Below are 13,113 nucleotides of genomic sequence, written 5' to 3'. Positions count from 1 at the left end.
CAAAACACAAATATTCATCAATGGCATAGCTCAAAATATTCATTAAAATCAGAAATTCAAGCATGGGTCGGGTAGTATTCAAAGCAACGATATTAAAAACGTAAAAATCATCAAAAACCGAAGCAAAAACATACCTTAATTAGACCTAGAGATGGCCGAACCTTGTTGTTCTATTTTCCTTTTTTTTTCTTTTCTATATTCGGCCAAGATGAAGAACATGGCCCTTTTAATTTGTTATATTAAACATATATTAGCTTTATTTTTAATTTACTATATTAACCTTTACATATATATATATAACATATATAATAAGGTTACATTAGTCCTTTGACAGCCACTAACTTACATAGTGGACTATTTGCATTATAAAACCTCTAAGTTATAAAGACAACAACAATTAGGTGATTTTATAATTAACCCCTAAATTTTCATTTTACGCGATTAAGCCCTTTTATTAAATCGGACACTTAAACGACGAAATTAAAACACGAAAATTTCACACAATCACATGCACACAAAATAAACACACAAAATAATATTAATAATATTTTTCTAATTCGGATTTGTGGTCCCGAAACCACTGTTCCGATTAGGGTCAAAACCGGGTTGTTACACTTTCAGCACTCTTCCTATTGCTGCCCTTTGTCTGCTTGTCAACATCGAGCCATCAATATTATTCTTGACTCATCCTGGTTCAGGCCTTTGCCAACTATTTTTTGTCCTCGACTTGCATGTCATTTGCTCTATGTTGCCATTGGTTCCAAATGATCTTGCCCATGCCATAACCGAAGCTATTAAATTTTGACTACTCTCACTAGCATTGTTGAAGATAAAGTCATTACAGTTCTTCCAAAGGAACCAAGTGACTGTTGCAAAAAACATCGACCATTCTCCTCCACCGAATTTTAATTCCTCTTTATTCGTGATATTATAGTGAATTCATCTCTTAAGTGTTGAGTTAAAGAAAAAAAAACTCCAAATTTGCCTAGGAACTAATGCTTTCCAAATAGACTGAGCAAAACCGCAATCCCTCACCACGTGAATTGTCATTTCCAAGGACCAACCACATTGTTTGCAAAAGGGAGTCGATGTCATACCTCTCATTGTAAAATCCTAGTTAGTCAAAAGTTTATTTTGGATAAGCAACCATAGAAAAACTCGCACCTTTTGAGGTGTCACAACTCTCCAAATTAATCTGTCATACCCAAATTGCCTTGGTCCAATAGTGTTTAAAAGATGCTTATACGTTTTTGCAAGAGAGAACTTCCCTGCCGACAACCACTGCCAAGAGATTTGATCAGAATCCGACTCCCTCAACATGTGTTGCAAGCACTTATTCAGATAATAATATCTTTGGGGAGCACGTAGATAACCATTTTGTACTTCATTCTCCTTTAGACGTCACTAGGTCACACACGTGAAAAGTTTCATGTAGAGGTTCATTACCAATATACTATAGTTTTAACGGACTCAGGATTCATTATGTTTTATAATTCAAATAAATTTTATTCAAATAAATACATGGATTTTTTGACTTTCATATTATAAAATTTAATATTAATTATTGTAAGTGGTTGGTAAAAATTATTTGCCTCCACATTTTCCATGCACCATTATAATGAATGTCAATTATTTTGTTCGATTATAATATCTTGATATCTGAGTTGGTACTGGTAGCAGAAATTTTAAAATTAAATAGTATTAATTTAATTTAATTTAATTTAAATCGATTTTAGAAAAATCTTAAATCAAATTATGTTTGAATCAAATTGAATTAATTAATCAAATTGAGTAAACTAAAAATCAGTCTATAGGCAATCCAGTAGAGGAAAAAAAATTAAAACTGATAAAAATGGATCAGGCCGTTTTCCAAAATTTTGGGCTATATCAGCCTGGGCTAAGCCCAATACTTAAAAACCTAATTCCCAGCCCAAAATGAAAGGAAAGAAATAAAATAATAATAACACCCCCAGTACCCTACCTGCCAAAACCCACCAAAAGGTCCAAACCCTCCCCTCAAGTCGCCTTGCCTCGCCCTCATGGTTAAATGAACCACTTGTGGACGCGAGATCCTGTTGATCTCCTTTTTGTTTTGCTCAATACTTGGGGTTTTACTTATGGATTGTTAGTAGTATTTGTTAATGTTACTATGTGTTTATAAATTTTTGGTTAAAATCTGTTATAGTCCCTATATTTCTATAGAATTTGAGATTCAGTCCTTGTACTTTAAAAGTTAAAAATTCAATTCTCTTTAATAGTTTTTCAATTTAGAATTCCTAGTTCAATCGATATAGTCATTGGTAGTTTCTATTAAAAAGTTTCAATTTAACATATTTATTTTTCATCAAACATATGACATGTCACACTTAATCAACATGTTATATTGTCAATTTTTTACAGAAAATAGAGTAATAAATGTAACACCCTATATCCGATCCGGTCGCTGGACTCGAGCTACAGGATATTACTGAAGATAACAAAACAAATACATGTAAATTCGACATTTAGCAATCAAAACAATCATTAAAACATTCATAACTCAAGTATGCAATGATTTACACATCAATCCTAGTCTCAAACGAGCTTACGAAAACTCTTAAAACATCTTGGGAATAAATAGGGACTTAATTGTAAAATTAAAAAAATATATGAAAATTTCAGTAAACAAGAGTCACACAACCATGTGGTTAGGCTGTGTGACAGACTGAGGCTGTGTGGTGTAGAGTCACGAAACCGTGTAACAAATTGTGGTTGTGTCAATAATCATGCATCTAAATTACCAATAGCACACGATCGTGTCGATTTCAATGATTGAATTGACATTTTTAAATCAAAGTAGTTGGAGGACTTAATTTCTAACTTTTTAAGTACAAGGACTAAATCTCAAATTTTGACAAAGTATGGGAACTAACAACATATTTTAATGCAAATTTTTCTTAGATTTTTTAAAATTCTTTACTTAATTTTTTTAAATAATAAATCGATCAAACCGATGATTGAATCAATTGGACCGAAAATCGATGGTCTAACTTGTTAAATCACTAATTCTCATTAGGGATAAGTATAACTTTCAATTCCTAGATTTAGATTAAAATCCGATTTAATATATTCTCATTAGGGACCTTATACTTTCTAATTCTAATATAATTTCATGACAAGTTTTACATTTATTCAATTTGGTTCCTAATGTAACAAAATTAACAAACTAACTAAATTAACTTTACAATCTAGTCCTTAATTTTCATAATCTAAGCTTAAAATTTATCAATTTCAAGTCTAATTCTTTAAGAAATCAACCATGGTAATTTTCTAAAACTTTAACAGATTCACAAATTGGTACACGAACTAGCTAAATCAAGCTCTCATGACCTCAAATCTATAAAAATTACAAGAAAATGACTAATTTATATGGTGGAATGTTAGAAACCCCTGAAGGTTTCTAATTTTCTTTCTTTGTGGTGGACGGCGAAGAGATTGAAGATAGAGGAGACATTTTCTCTTTCTTTCCACGATGTTATATATAGGTTAATTAGTTTAACTAATTATATTTAATTAACTTAACAAATCAAAAATCATGCTTAATGAATTTAACATTATCATCCACCCTATTTGAAAATGATTTATTTACTATTTTGGACCTTTGACTAATTGCCATATAAATCCCCAAGTCTTTTGTCAATTAAAATTTTATAGTGATTGGACTTTTACGATTTAATCCCTAAGCCTTAATGAACTATTAAATTGGTAAAATTACTAGATCGATCTTTAAATGATTTTTATATTAGCTCCATAAATATTCATATTTAATATTTATGAACTCAATTTACGGGAATAAGATTTTGAAACTGTATTTTTCGATACCATTAAAAATCACGTCATTACACGGTAACCATGTATCAATGAAAATATAACAAGATAAGTGGATAAAGTTAGAAGATTAAAGCTCACTTTTGTTGGCTATAAAGGGTTGAGAACATCCTTTGTTGGTTGTTGATTTTGAGAGCTAAACTTGTTCTATATTGGAGAACATTTTGTTAAGGTAATTCCTTTGTTGTTAGAGTGATTATTCCTTTATTTGAGTGACGGTGTTTGAGGGGGTGGGGTGCAAATAATTATATGACAATGAAGTTTCAATTTTCTTTTTGAGAGTTCATACTCATTGTACCCTAAAATTATTTAAGGACTTCATTCTTCTTTTTTTAAAACAATTTCATTATAGATTTTTTTATCATATTTGATCTTTTTCGACACAATACTTAAAACCATTCGTAGTTCCTCTTTAACCCATAAATAGAAGGATAATATGTTTCAGTGCACTCGAACCCACATCCTTCAATATTAACAATAATGTTATTCAAATTAAAACTTAAACAGCTTGAAACCATTGTGTTTTCAAGTTTTGTTGGGTCAGTGAGCTTGTGAAAACTCATACATACATACATACATACACTTTATTATCTTTGAGAAAACATTTTCTCTTTATTTATTTATTTATTTATTTATTTTGAAATACATTCGTATAATAATAGAAATCTATTCTTACTGTACTCTTAACTCCTATGTGTTTATTTCATCAATCTTTAAATGCCCAAATAAACATTCAACATCTAGCATTTCAACTTAGATCTAATCCCCAAAAATACCAATCAATTATTTGAAATAATTTTTGTCTCTCACAAATCAAAGACAGTACAGTAGCTGTAGGCAAAGTAAATGTAACGTTCGAGAACGAAATTCGTAAATTGTACTGGAAATTGGATTGTATTTTGTTTTTTTGATTTAAAAAATTAGGAAATTAGTTATCATATGTTAGATTAAAGAATAAACTTATTCTTTTTGTTAAAACTCATTTCTACTATAGCTGACTAATTATTACATTAGTAGATGAAATTTTAACAAAGGAATGATTAAAAATCAGACTGTAAATATAAATATAATGGATGAGTACCCATATTATGTGGAATCAAGATTTGAGAATTGTAATAATGGAATATAAATATAATTTACAGGATAGGGTAAATTGGTGGGCGATATAGTAGCCTCTTTCTTCCTTAAATAATTTGGTCCCAATGTCTGCATGTTTTCACGTGTCCTGCCATCACCATTGCTGTTAATTACAGCATCAGCTACTGCATAGGATTCTAAGGACCCAAATATAATAAATAATTAAATTACATAATTTTATAAAATTGAAAGTATCCTTTTCCAATCCCCTCTTTGTTGGTTGTTTCCCTCACTCTCATGCCTGTTCACTGGATCCCACTTTCTTCTCACATTTCACTTTCCTTAATATCAATTATCATACCCCTGTTTTAAATCTTCTTCCATTCCTCAAATAATTCATTTCCAAAATCCCATTTTATATGTGTAAATAATATTAACATTTGGTTAAATTGGTCCAAACTATACAAATATTTATATATTTTCCTTTTTTCTTTTTTTTTTATAAAAAAAAGACTCATTTTTCTTAAAATAATATTTGGTTTCCACTCGAATCATATGTATATATTTAGTGAAGACATACACAAAAAAGGACTTACTTAAACTATGGTGTTATTATATTTTGGTATTCATTTTTTGTTTTCCTAAATATTTATCTGCCAAAGGAGTTTTACAGAAATACATATAAAAAGGTGATTGATGAAAGTTTGACTTGATAAGAAAGTCAAACAGATCAACGGCTGCAGGAGACAAATGAAGTCGGTTGAAAAGTGACGACAACCTCAAAAAAACAACAAAAAAGAAATGAAACTTTTGAATTAAAACATTAGGAGAAAAAGAAGAAGCAAATAAACCAAGAAAATTTCTTCAACTTTATATTCAAGCTTTGCCTTTTGCTAAGAGAATTAAAAACAAAAAAAAAACAAAGCCTTTTATTATTCCTAAGTTTAAATCATTGAGTACATAAGTTTTTTATTAAAACTTAAAAATAAATAATGAAATAATAATTTTTGTTTTATAATTAGTTCATTAAATTTAAATAATATACCAAGTGGAAGTGCAAGTATATTTGGTGGAATGGGAGCAATTAAATGTTAATCCAAAAAAGCAGCAAGAACTTAACCTTAATGGTACATTTATGAGTTGGGGTCTCATTGGACAGTGACTTCACTTGCCACCAAAAGGGGTGTGGTGGGCTATCTTTTCTCTTCCATGACAGGACAAAATTCTTGATAAATGAGAGAGAGAAACAAAGAAGGCATCAGATAGAGATAGAGAAAGGGCAGCTATGGTGTTTTTTGAGTGTTTGTTTTGTTTTTGCAGCCCTTCTAGTCCTCTCCCATTTTACTGAACCCCCCAAAACCCAAAAGGAAAGATAGTGTAAAAGGAAAAAGAAAAATGTTTGATGGAGTGCCAGACCAGCTTCATCAATTCATAGGAGCGTCATCAGCATCAGCTCGAACCACCACAACCCTCCTTCTCCCTCTCTCTTTCACTTCTTCAAATGGTATCACTTCCTTTGACCCTTTGTTCACTTCTTCATCAAACTCCCATCATCAGCAAGTGCCCCCTCAGCTGCATCATCATCATCAGCAGCAGCAGCAGCCTCAGTTTTTGCAGTCATTGCACCAGCAGAAGAATAATGAAGAGAGTACCACCAGTTTGGTAGGTATGAACATGGAGATTAATGGAAGAGATCAGAGATCCATTGCTGAACCGATTGATAATCTTCATCGTCATCATCATCATCATCATCCTTGGTCTAATGATGAAGTCCTTGCACTGTTGACGGTCAGATCTAGCATAGAAAATTGGTTCCCAGAATTCACTTGGGAACATGTCTCAAGGTATATACATACAAACCATACATATATCCATTTCATGTTTTCTTTTCTTTTCTTCGATTTTCTAATACATAGAGTCCCTTCAAATTTTGATCAATGAAACAATCAAATTGGATAGTATTAAATCATCTACATTAACCCTTGTGGGGATATTATTATTTATGAGCCGTTGTTAATAAAAGAGAGAGAGAGAGAAAAGGGATACTGATAATTAAATAAACAAAAAAAAACACCTTGGTATAGTATTTTATAAGTGAATAATTGATAGTAAAATAGAAAGAATAAGTGTTTGATATATAAATATAGGCATGCAGCTTTGTAATGGTTCAATTATATATATGTGCACACAATTATGGTGGGTGCAGGAAGTTGGCAGATCTTGGGTTCAAGAGGAGTGCAGACAAATGCAAAGAAAAATTTGAAGAAGAAAACAGATATTTCAACAGCATCAATTGCAGCAAAAACTACAGGATCTTTAGTGAACTTGAAGAACTTTATCAAGCTGAGAATCCTCCACCTCCTCCTCCTCATCATCATCATCATAGCCAGCAACAGCAGGTGGCTGTTGTTGCAGATGAAAACAACAAAAATGTGGAAAAGTCAAGGGAAGATGAGGACAATATGGGTCAGAATTTGGAAGCTGATTCAAGAAATATCGATGAATTATATCAAACTTCACCAGCAAACAACACTGCAATATCATCAGATCAGGATAACAAAAAAGTGGTTGAGAACAAAGCAAACTATGATGATAACAACGCTGCCGCTGCTGCCACCAACAAGAAGAGGAAAAGGGTGAAGAAACTTGAGTTGTTCAAAGGGTTTTGTGAAGATATTGTGAACAAGTTGATGATCCAACAGGAAGAGATGCATAATAAGCTGATTGAAGATATGGTGAAGAGAGATGAAGAAAAAGTTGCAAGAGAAGAAGCTTGGAAGAAGCAAGAGCTGGATAGGATTAACCAGGAGCTTGAACTTAGAGCCAAGGAACAAGCTATTGCTGGTGATAGACAGGCCACCATAATCAAATTCTTGAGCAAATTTTCACAAACTGGATCCTCTAAGAAGCAATGTTTTGGAAGGGTTAATGAAGATGTTGTCAAGGTACCAAGTGAATGTTCAAATCCTCCTATTGCTTCTTCATCTCCTTTAGTGGCAGTAGCAGAAAACCCTAATCCCATTGTCACTGACCAAAACAAAGTTGATCAAGTGTCTACCACTTCTCCATCTTCCATGATCCTCGCCCATCAAAACAAACAAAGCATGCCCATATCCATGACAGAAAGTCAAGCCCCTCAAAACCCTAATCCGGAAACACCTGATACTTCATCATTAGCTCCCCAAAACCCTAATTCTGTCAGTGCTGAAAGCAACCCATTACCGCCCACTTCACCATTGACGGTAAATAAAGCTCCCCAAAACCCTACGTCCAATGAGAAAGAAGACCTTGGAAAGAGATGGCCAAGAGATGAAGTGTTGGCATTGATAAACCTGAGGTGCAGTCTTTATAACAACGGTGACCATGAGAAGGAAGGAACAGCCATAAAAGCTCCTCTATGGGAAAGAATCTCACAAGGGATGTTAGAATTGGGTTACAAGAGAAGTGCAAAGAGGTGCAAAGAGAAATGGGAAAACATAAACAAGTACTTCAGAAAAACCAAAGATATCAACAAGAAGAGGTCCCTTGACTCAAGGACATGCCCTTACTTTCATCAATTAAGCACTTTGTACAGCCAAGGAACACTTATAGCACCTTCTGATGGGCCGGAAAATCGCTCGCCGTTGGCGGAAAACCACCCAAAATTGCCAGAAACCGGTAAGGATTCATCTCAAAGGGGAGACAAGGATTCGACTGTGCATGTTTCGGGAGGTAATGAGACAAACATGGTTCAAGTACCAGGTTTTGAATTTGAATTCTGAATCACATTACATTTTTGTGTGTACGTTAAATTACTTTTGGTATTACAATCGCTAATGACATTATCAATACTACAATATTAGAAATAATAGTACTTTTTTTGGGTTGAAAATTAATTTTTAATTTTCTTAGAGAATCTAATGTAAACTCTCATGGAGGATATATGTTTAAACTTGTACTGTAGTGAGCACCGACAATTTGGGAAATGACAATTTAATTTTTATAATTATTGATTTATGCTCCTAATTCTTTAAGGGCCCGGCGAATTCAAAGGGATAGGTAGGGTATATTTTGCTTTTGGACCCTCTTAACCATTAATTGTTCGATCCAATCCTTTTATTTAACTTCAACCTCAACCACTTACATTCGACCCTAATTTTGTCGATGACAATTTCAATAGAGATTGTTATTTACTAAATGTAGGAAGGACAGTGTTCAGGCGCAGTTCACTGTTCCATGCCAAATAAAATAAAAACAATGCTGAAAGAAGTTGGGAATCTTTTCAGCCAAGAAAATGAGGTTTTGTACACTAGTTGCTGGAACATTTCAGAAACATAACAGATATTTCTACATCTAATCTGGATATATTCATAAATGCTTTTCACACTCTAAATTAATTTTATGCCAAATGTTTTATCTATTATAATAACCATTTATTTTTTATACGAAATTTTCAACCAATAAATACACAAAGAAAATGTTATCTTTGATAAATCAATGATATTTTAAAAGAGTTTCATAATTATTTATTTTTTATTTGATACAATTTTTTAAATAAAATATTAAAACTTATCACTTTATATTGAAAATAGTAAATTGATTTTATTTTTTAAATATTTATTTCAAATAACTTACCTTTTTAAAAATAAATTCATCTTTTCCTTAAACCTATTTTTATTAATTTTACTAAAAGAACATACTTAAGTATAAATTTTACCCAAAAAAACATGCTTATGTCAATACTTATTTTTTATTATTTTACTAAATAATTTTCTAATATAAATTTTGTTATCTACATCATTGCTACTTAAATAAACACTAACTAGATATTATAACTTGTATTATTTGTTGGCATGTTTGACTGGCATATCTTGATTATTTACTTACATATTTTTAGGATTTTGACTAGCAAATCACGATCTGTAATTAGAGATGAGATTGAATCAAGCAATGTAAGTTTTAAGAGTACTAATCTAATCTATTTACCTTATTTAAAGAGATGTTGCTTTTGAAGAAGTTAAAGTCAAGAAAAGACTCTTTTGAAAAGATTTAATATTTATCAAGTTTTCTTAAGTGAAGAGATCCGTTTTTCTTCAAAGACTAGGTCAAGAAGATTTTAGTTTATTCTACTCCATATTGAAGATATGATCAAGCTAAATTTAAGGAAATTAAAGATTCATATTGATTGTACTTTAGCAAGCCACTAACAGTACGTTTGGTTCGTTGGAATGGAATAGAGTATGAATATAATGACTATTCAATGAAAATAGAATAAAGAGGTAATAGGGATCACGTTGTTTTAATGATTGAATAGAATATATGAATAATAGTATTACATTGTTTGGTTGATTAAAATGTCATTAAAGAATAGATAAGGAATATATATATATATATATATATAAAGTGACCCATTTACCCTTAAGTGAAATCAATAATATTTTTGTTTATGTTATGAATATCTTATTAGGTGGATGTCCATCATGATCAAGATAAAATTTTAATTTACTTTAAATTCTAATAGTTATTAGAAGTAGATCTCTACTTCTTTTATACTTCTTATGCCTATAAGTAGAGACCCTGATGAAGCATTGTAATCATTCCTTTTGATCAATATAGTACATCATCTATTACTTTCATATTTTCTTTGTTCTTTATTTTCTCCATCTCTCTTTATTTTTTAACATGTTATCAACATGATTTTGCTCAAAGTGGTAGTTTCTTTTATCGACGATCAAATTTATCCTTCATGATTTTCAATATCTTTGATGGCAATATGTAAAGTTTTTACAGGAAGTTTCTTTTATTTAATGTTTCATATCTAATTATCATTTTTTATTCTTCTTTCATTATACGCTATCATTGTTTTGATTAACTTATTTTACTTTTTGTTCCTAAGGATGGTGAAAGATTTGATACTGTTATCTATATGAAATCGAGAAGTAAGATTCACTCTCAAAGTTTGCTTTTTGATATTTGCTTCAGGATGATCTCTTTTTCTTCATTACAAAGGATGTTTATAATCACTACTTCTCATCCATGGCAACGTAAGTCAATCTAATCAACTTCTTTTTAAATTTGATTTGATTTCTATTAAAAAGTTAAATTTATATAATTCACTATCCTATCTCTATGAATTTATAAAACCATTCACACATTAGTTATTGAGATTTTTATGTGGAGATAAATATTTTTCATTTTAATAAAATTGATTGGTTTAATTTTGATTTTGATTAAGATATATGATTATTGCGGAATGTGAGTAAAAATACTTACTTGTCATGAACTTGGGATATTCACCCTATCTATGATAATTTCATATCATTATAAATTTTGAAATGAAATTATGTCATAAAAGGTGGAGGTTAGAAAAGTTTATGTTTAAACTTTTAGTTATTTTAATTTGACATTATAATATTTTTTTGTTTTATTGTGGTATGATATATAAAATATATATTATCTAACCACAATGATTTATTAGTGATATGAATTTATTATTTGTTTTGTTTAAATATGCTTTATTTATACCTATTCATTTTATTTTTATATGAGTAAATAAAATTTTATTTAAAATAAATTAAGCATTGTAAGATTATACAATAAAATGATTCTATGCTTGAAGAGCTAATATTGCATAATAAAAAGCTCTTTAGCTTATCTCTTAGTTCATTGTGATGCAAAATTTTGTAAAATATAATATTATTTTTCGGATCAAGAAGATATATGTTGAATAAAACCTTCATGTGTTTTACATTAAAACCATATATATAAATAACATGAGATACTCATGTATTTGTATAATATATATATTCCCCGAAGGAATACATTACACTATATGATTGAAATATCTAATATGCTCCTGCAATAACAATATTGTGAAAATGAATTTAACAGTATTTTTGAACGATCTCATACCTTCTAGTGGCTAAGCAAAATAATAGGTTACTAATGAAAAACTAATGAAATTCTTCCCACTAGTCTTGCTTCATTCCCTGAAGTGAATGTAGCAGTACATAAATATGAAAATATAAAGATCATGATTGTTGTTGTAATTGGAGATGTGATTGGAGACTAATCATGACAACATGAATAGATAGATTTTAATTTGAAATCCACGCATGTTTTGCGATAGTGATTATGAAATAAAGAATCAATGGAGACGTTTAGAAGTCTATCCTACTAGATTTATTGCATTCCCTGAAGTGAATGCAAACATAAAGGAAATAAAAAATATAATCATGGACCACTAAAAGTGGGAACATAGTAATAAATAAGAGAACAATGAGAGTTCTCAAGATAACTCTTCAAAGGGTAAAGATAACTTATGTTATTAATGTGATATGAAAGATTATTGGCCACATATGTGGCTTATGCCTAAATATTTTGTTTTGTTAATATTCTTTGAGGAAGGATATGAGAATGTAGTAATAAATTCTATCATTATAGATAGAAAGTATTTATCTTATTTGGTACTAAAAAATAAATATTATTCCAATATTTGATAGTACAAAATTAGTCGAAAGCTCTAGAAGAGCTAATATATTAATATCTTGTGATGGTTAATCCATTGGTTTTAAAAGATATTTATAATGGATCTTATATTGAGATTGTGAATGAGGAAAATGTCATATTTCATATGAATCACTATTGCTATAAATATCTATTTTGAAAGGATGAAAAAGATAAGATTGGGTTATTAATTTATATTTATTTTATAATTTTGTGATCTTCTTTTGTTATCATCCCCATTAAGGGTTGGAAGTAAAATATTTGACTATGAAAGATCTATTTATGATGAATAAAATATGATAATTCTATCTAAAGCTCGTTATGGTTGGATGCACTGAAGTTGCAAATTTTTTTAGATATTTGAAGATTTTGACATATTCACAGGCGAATATTACATATAATTATTTGAAAATTATATTTATTTTGTTGACTTAGTGACATTATAATATTCACATTGATTTAAACATTTCCATTAGTAAATGTCACAATAGCACTTATATGTTGATACAAAGTAAAAGGAATGATAGTTAAATTATTAATTTGTTTCAATTGAAACATATGTTAAAGTAAACCGAAGTTTATTAATATAAATGCATTTACTACTTGGCATGACCAGTTAAACCATCCTGGATCATATATGATGCGAAAATTAATTAAGAATTCATATGGACATTCATTAAAGAA

The 13,113-nt window shown here is 30.2% G+C and overlaps 1 protein-coding gene across 1 annotated transcript; it reads left to right on the top strand.

Moving 5' to 3' along the window:
• Positions 1-6,190: 6,190 nt before the first annotated feature.
• Positions 6,191-8,929, top strand: LOC105804699 (trihelix transcription factor GTL2). The gene is made up of 2 exons (XM_012637400.2): positions 6,191-6,788; positions 7,151-8,929. Exons 1-2 carry the CDS (start codon positions 6,340-6,342, stop codon positions 8,703-8,705), a joined length of 2,004 nt encoding a protein of 667 aa, XP_012492854.1. The 5' UTR covers positions 6,191-6,339; the 3' UTR covers positions 8,706-8,929.
• Positions 8,930-13,113: the final 4,184 nt, after the last annotated feature.

This window comes from Gossypium raimondii, chromosome 11 (assembly GCF_025698545.1).
Source record: "Gossypium raimondii isolate GPD5lz chromosome 11, ASM2569854v1, whole genome shotgun sequence".
NCBI lineage: Eukaryota > Viridiplantae > Streptophyta > Magnoliopsida > Malvales > Malvaceae > Gossypium > Gossypium raimondii.
The sequence above is the reverse complement of the archived record's forward strand: the minus strand, read 5'-3'. Positions and strand labels throughout refer to the sequence as shown.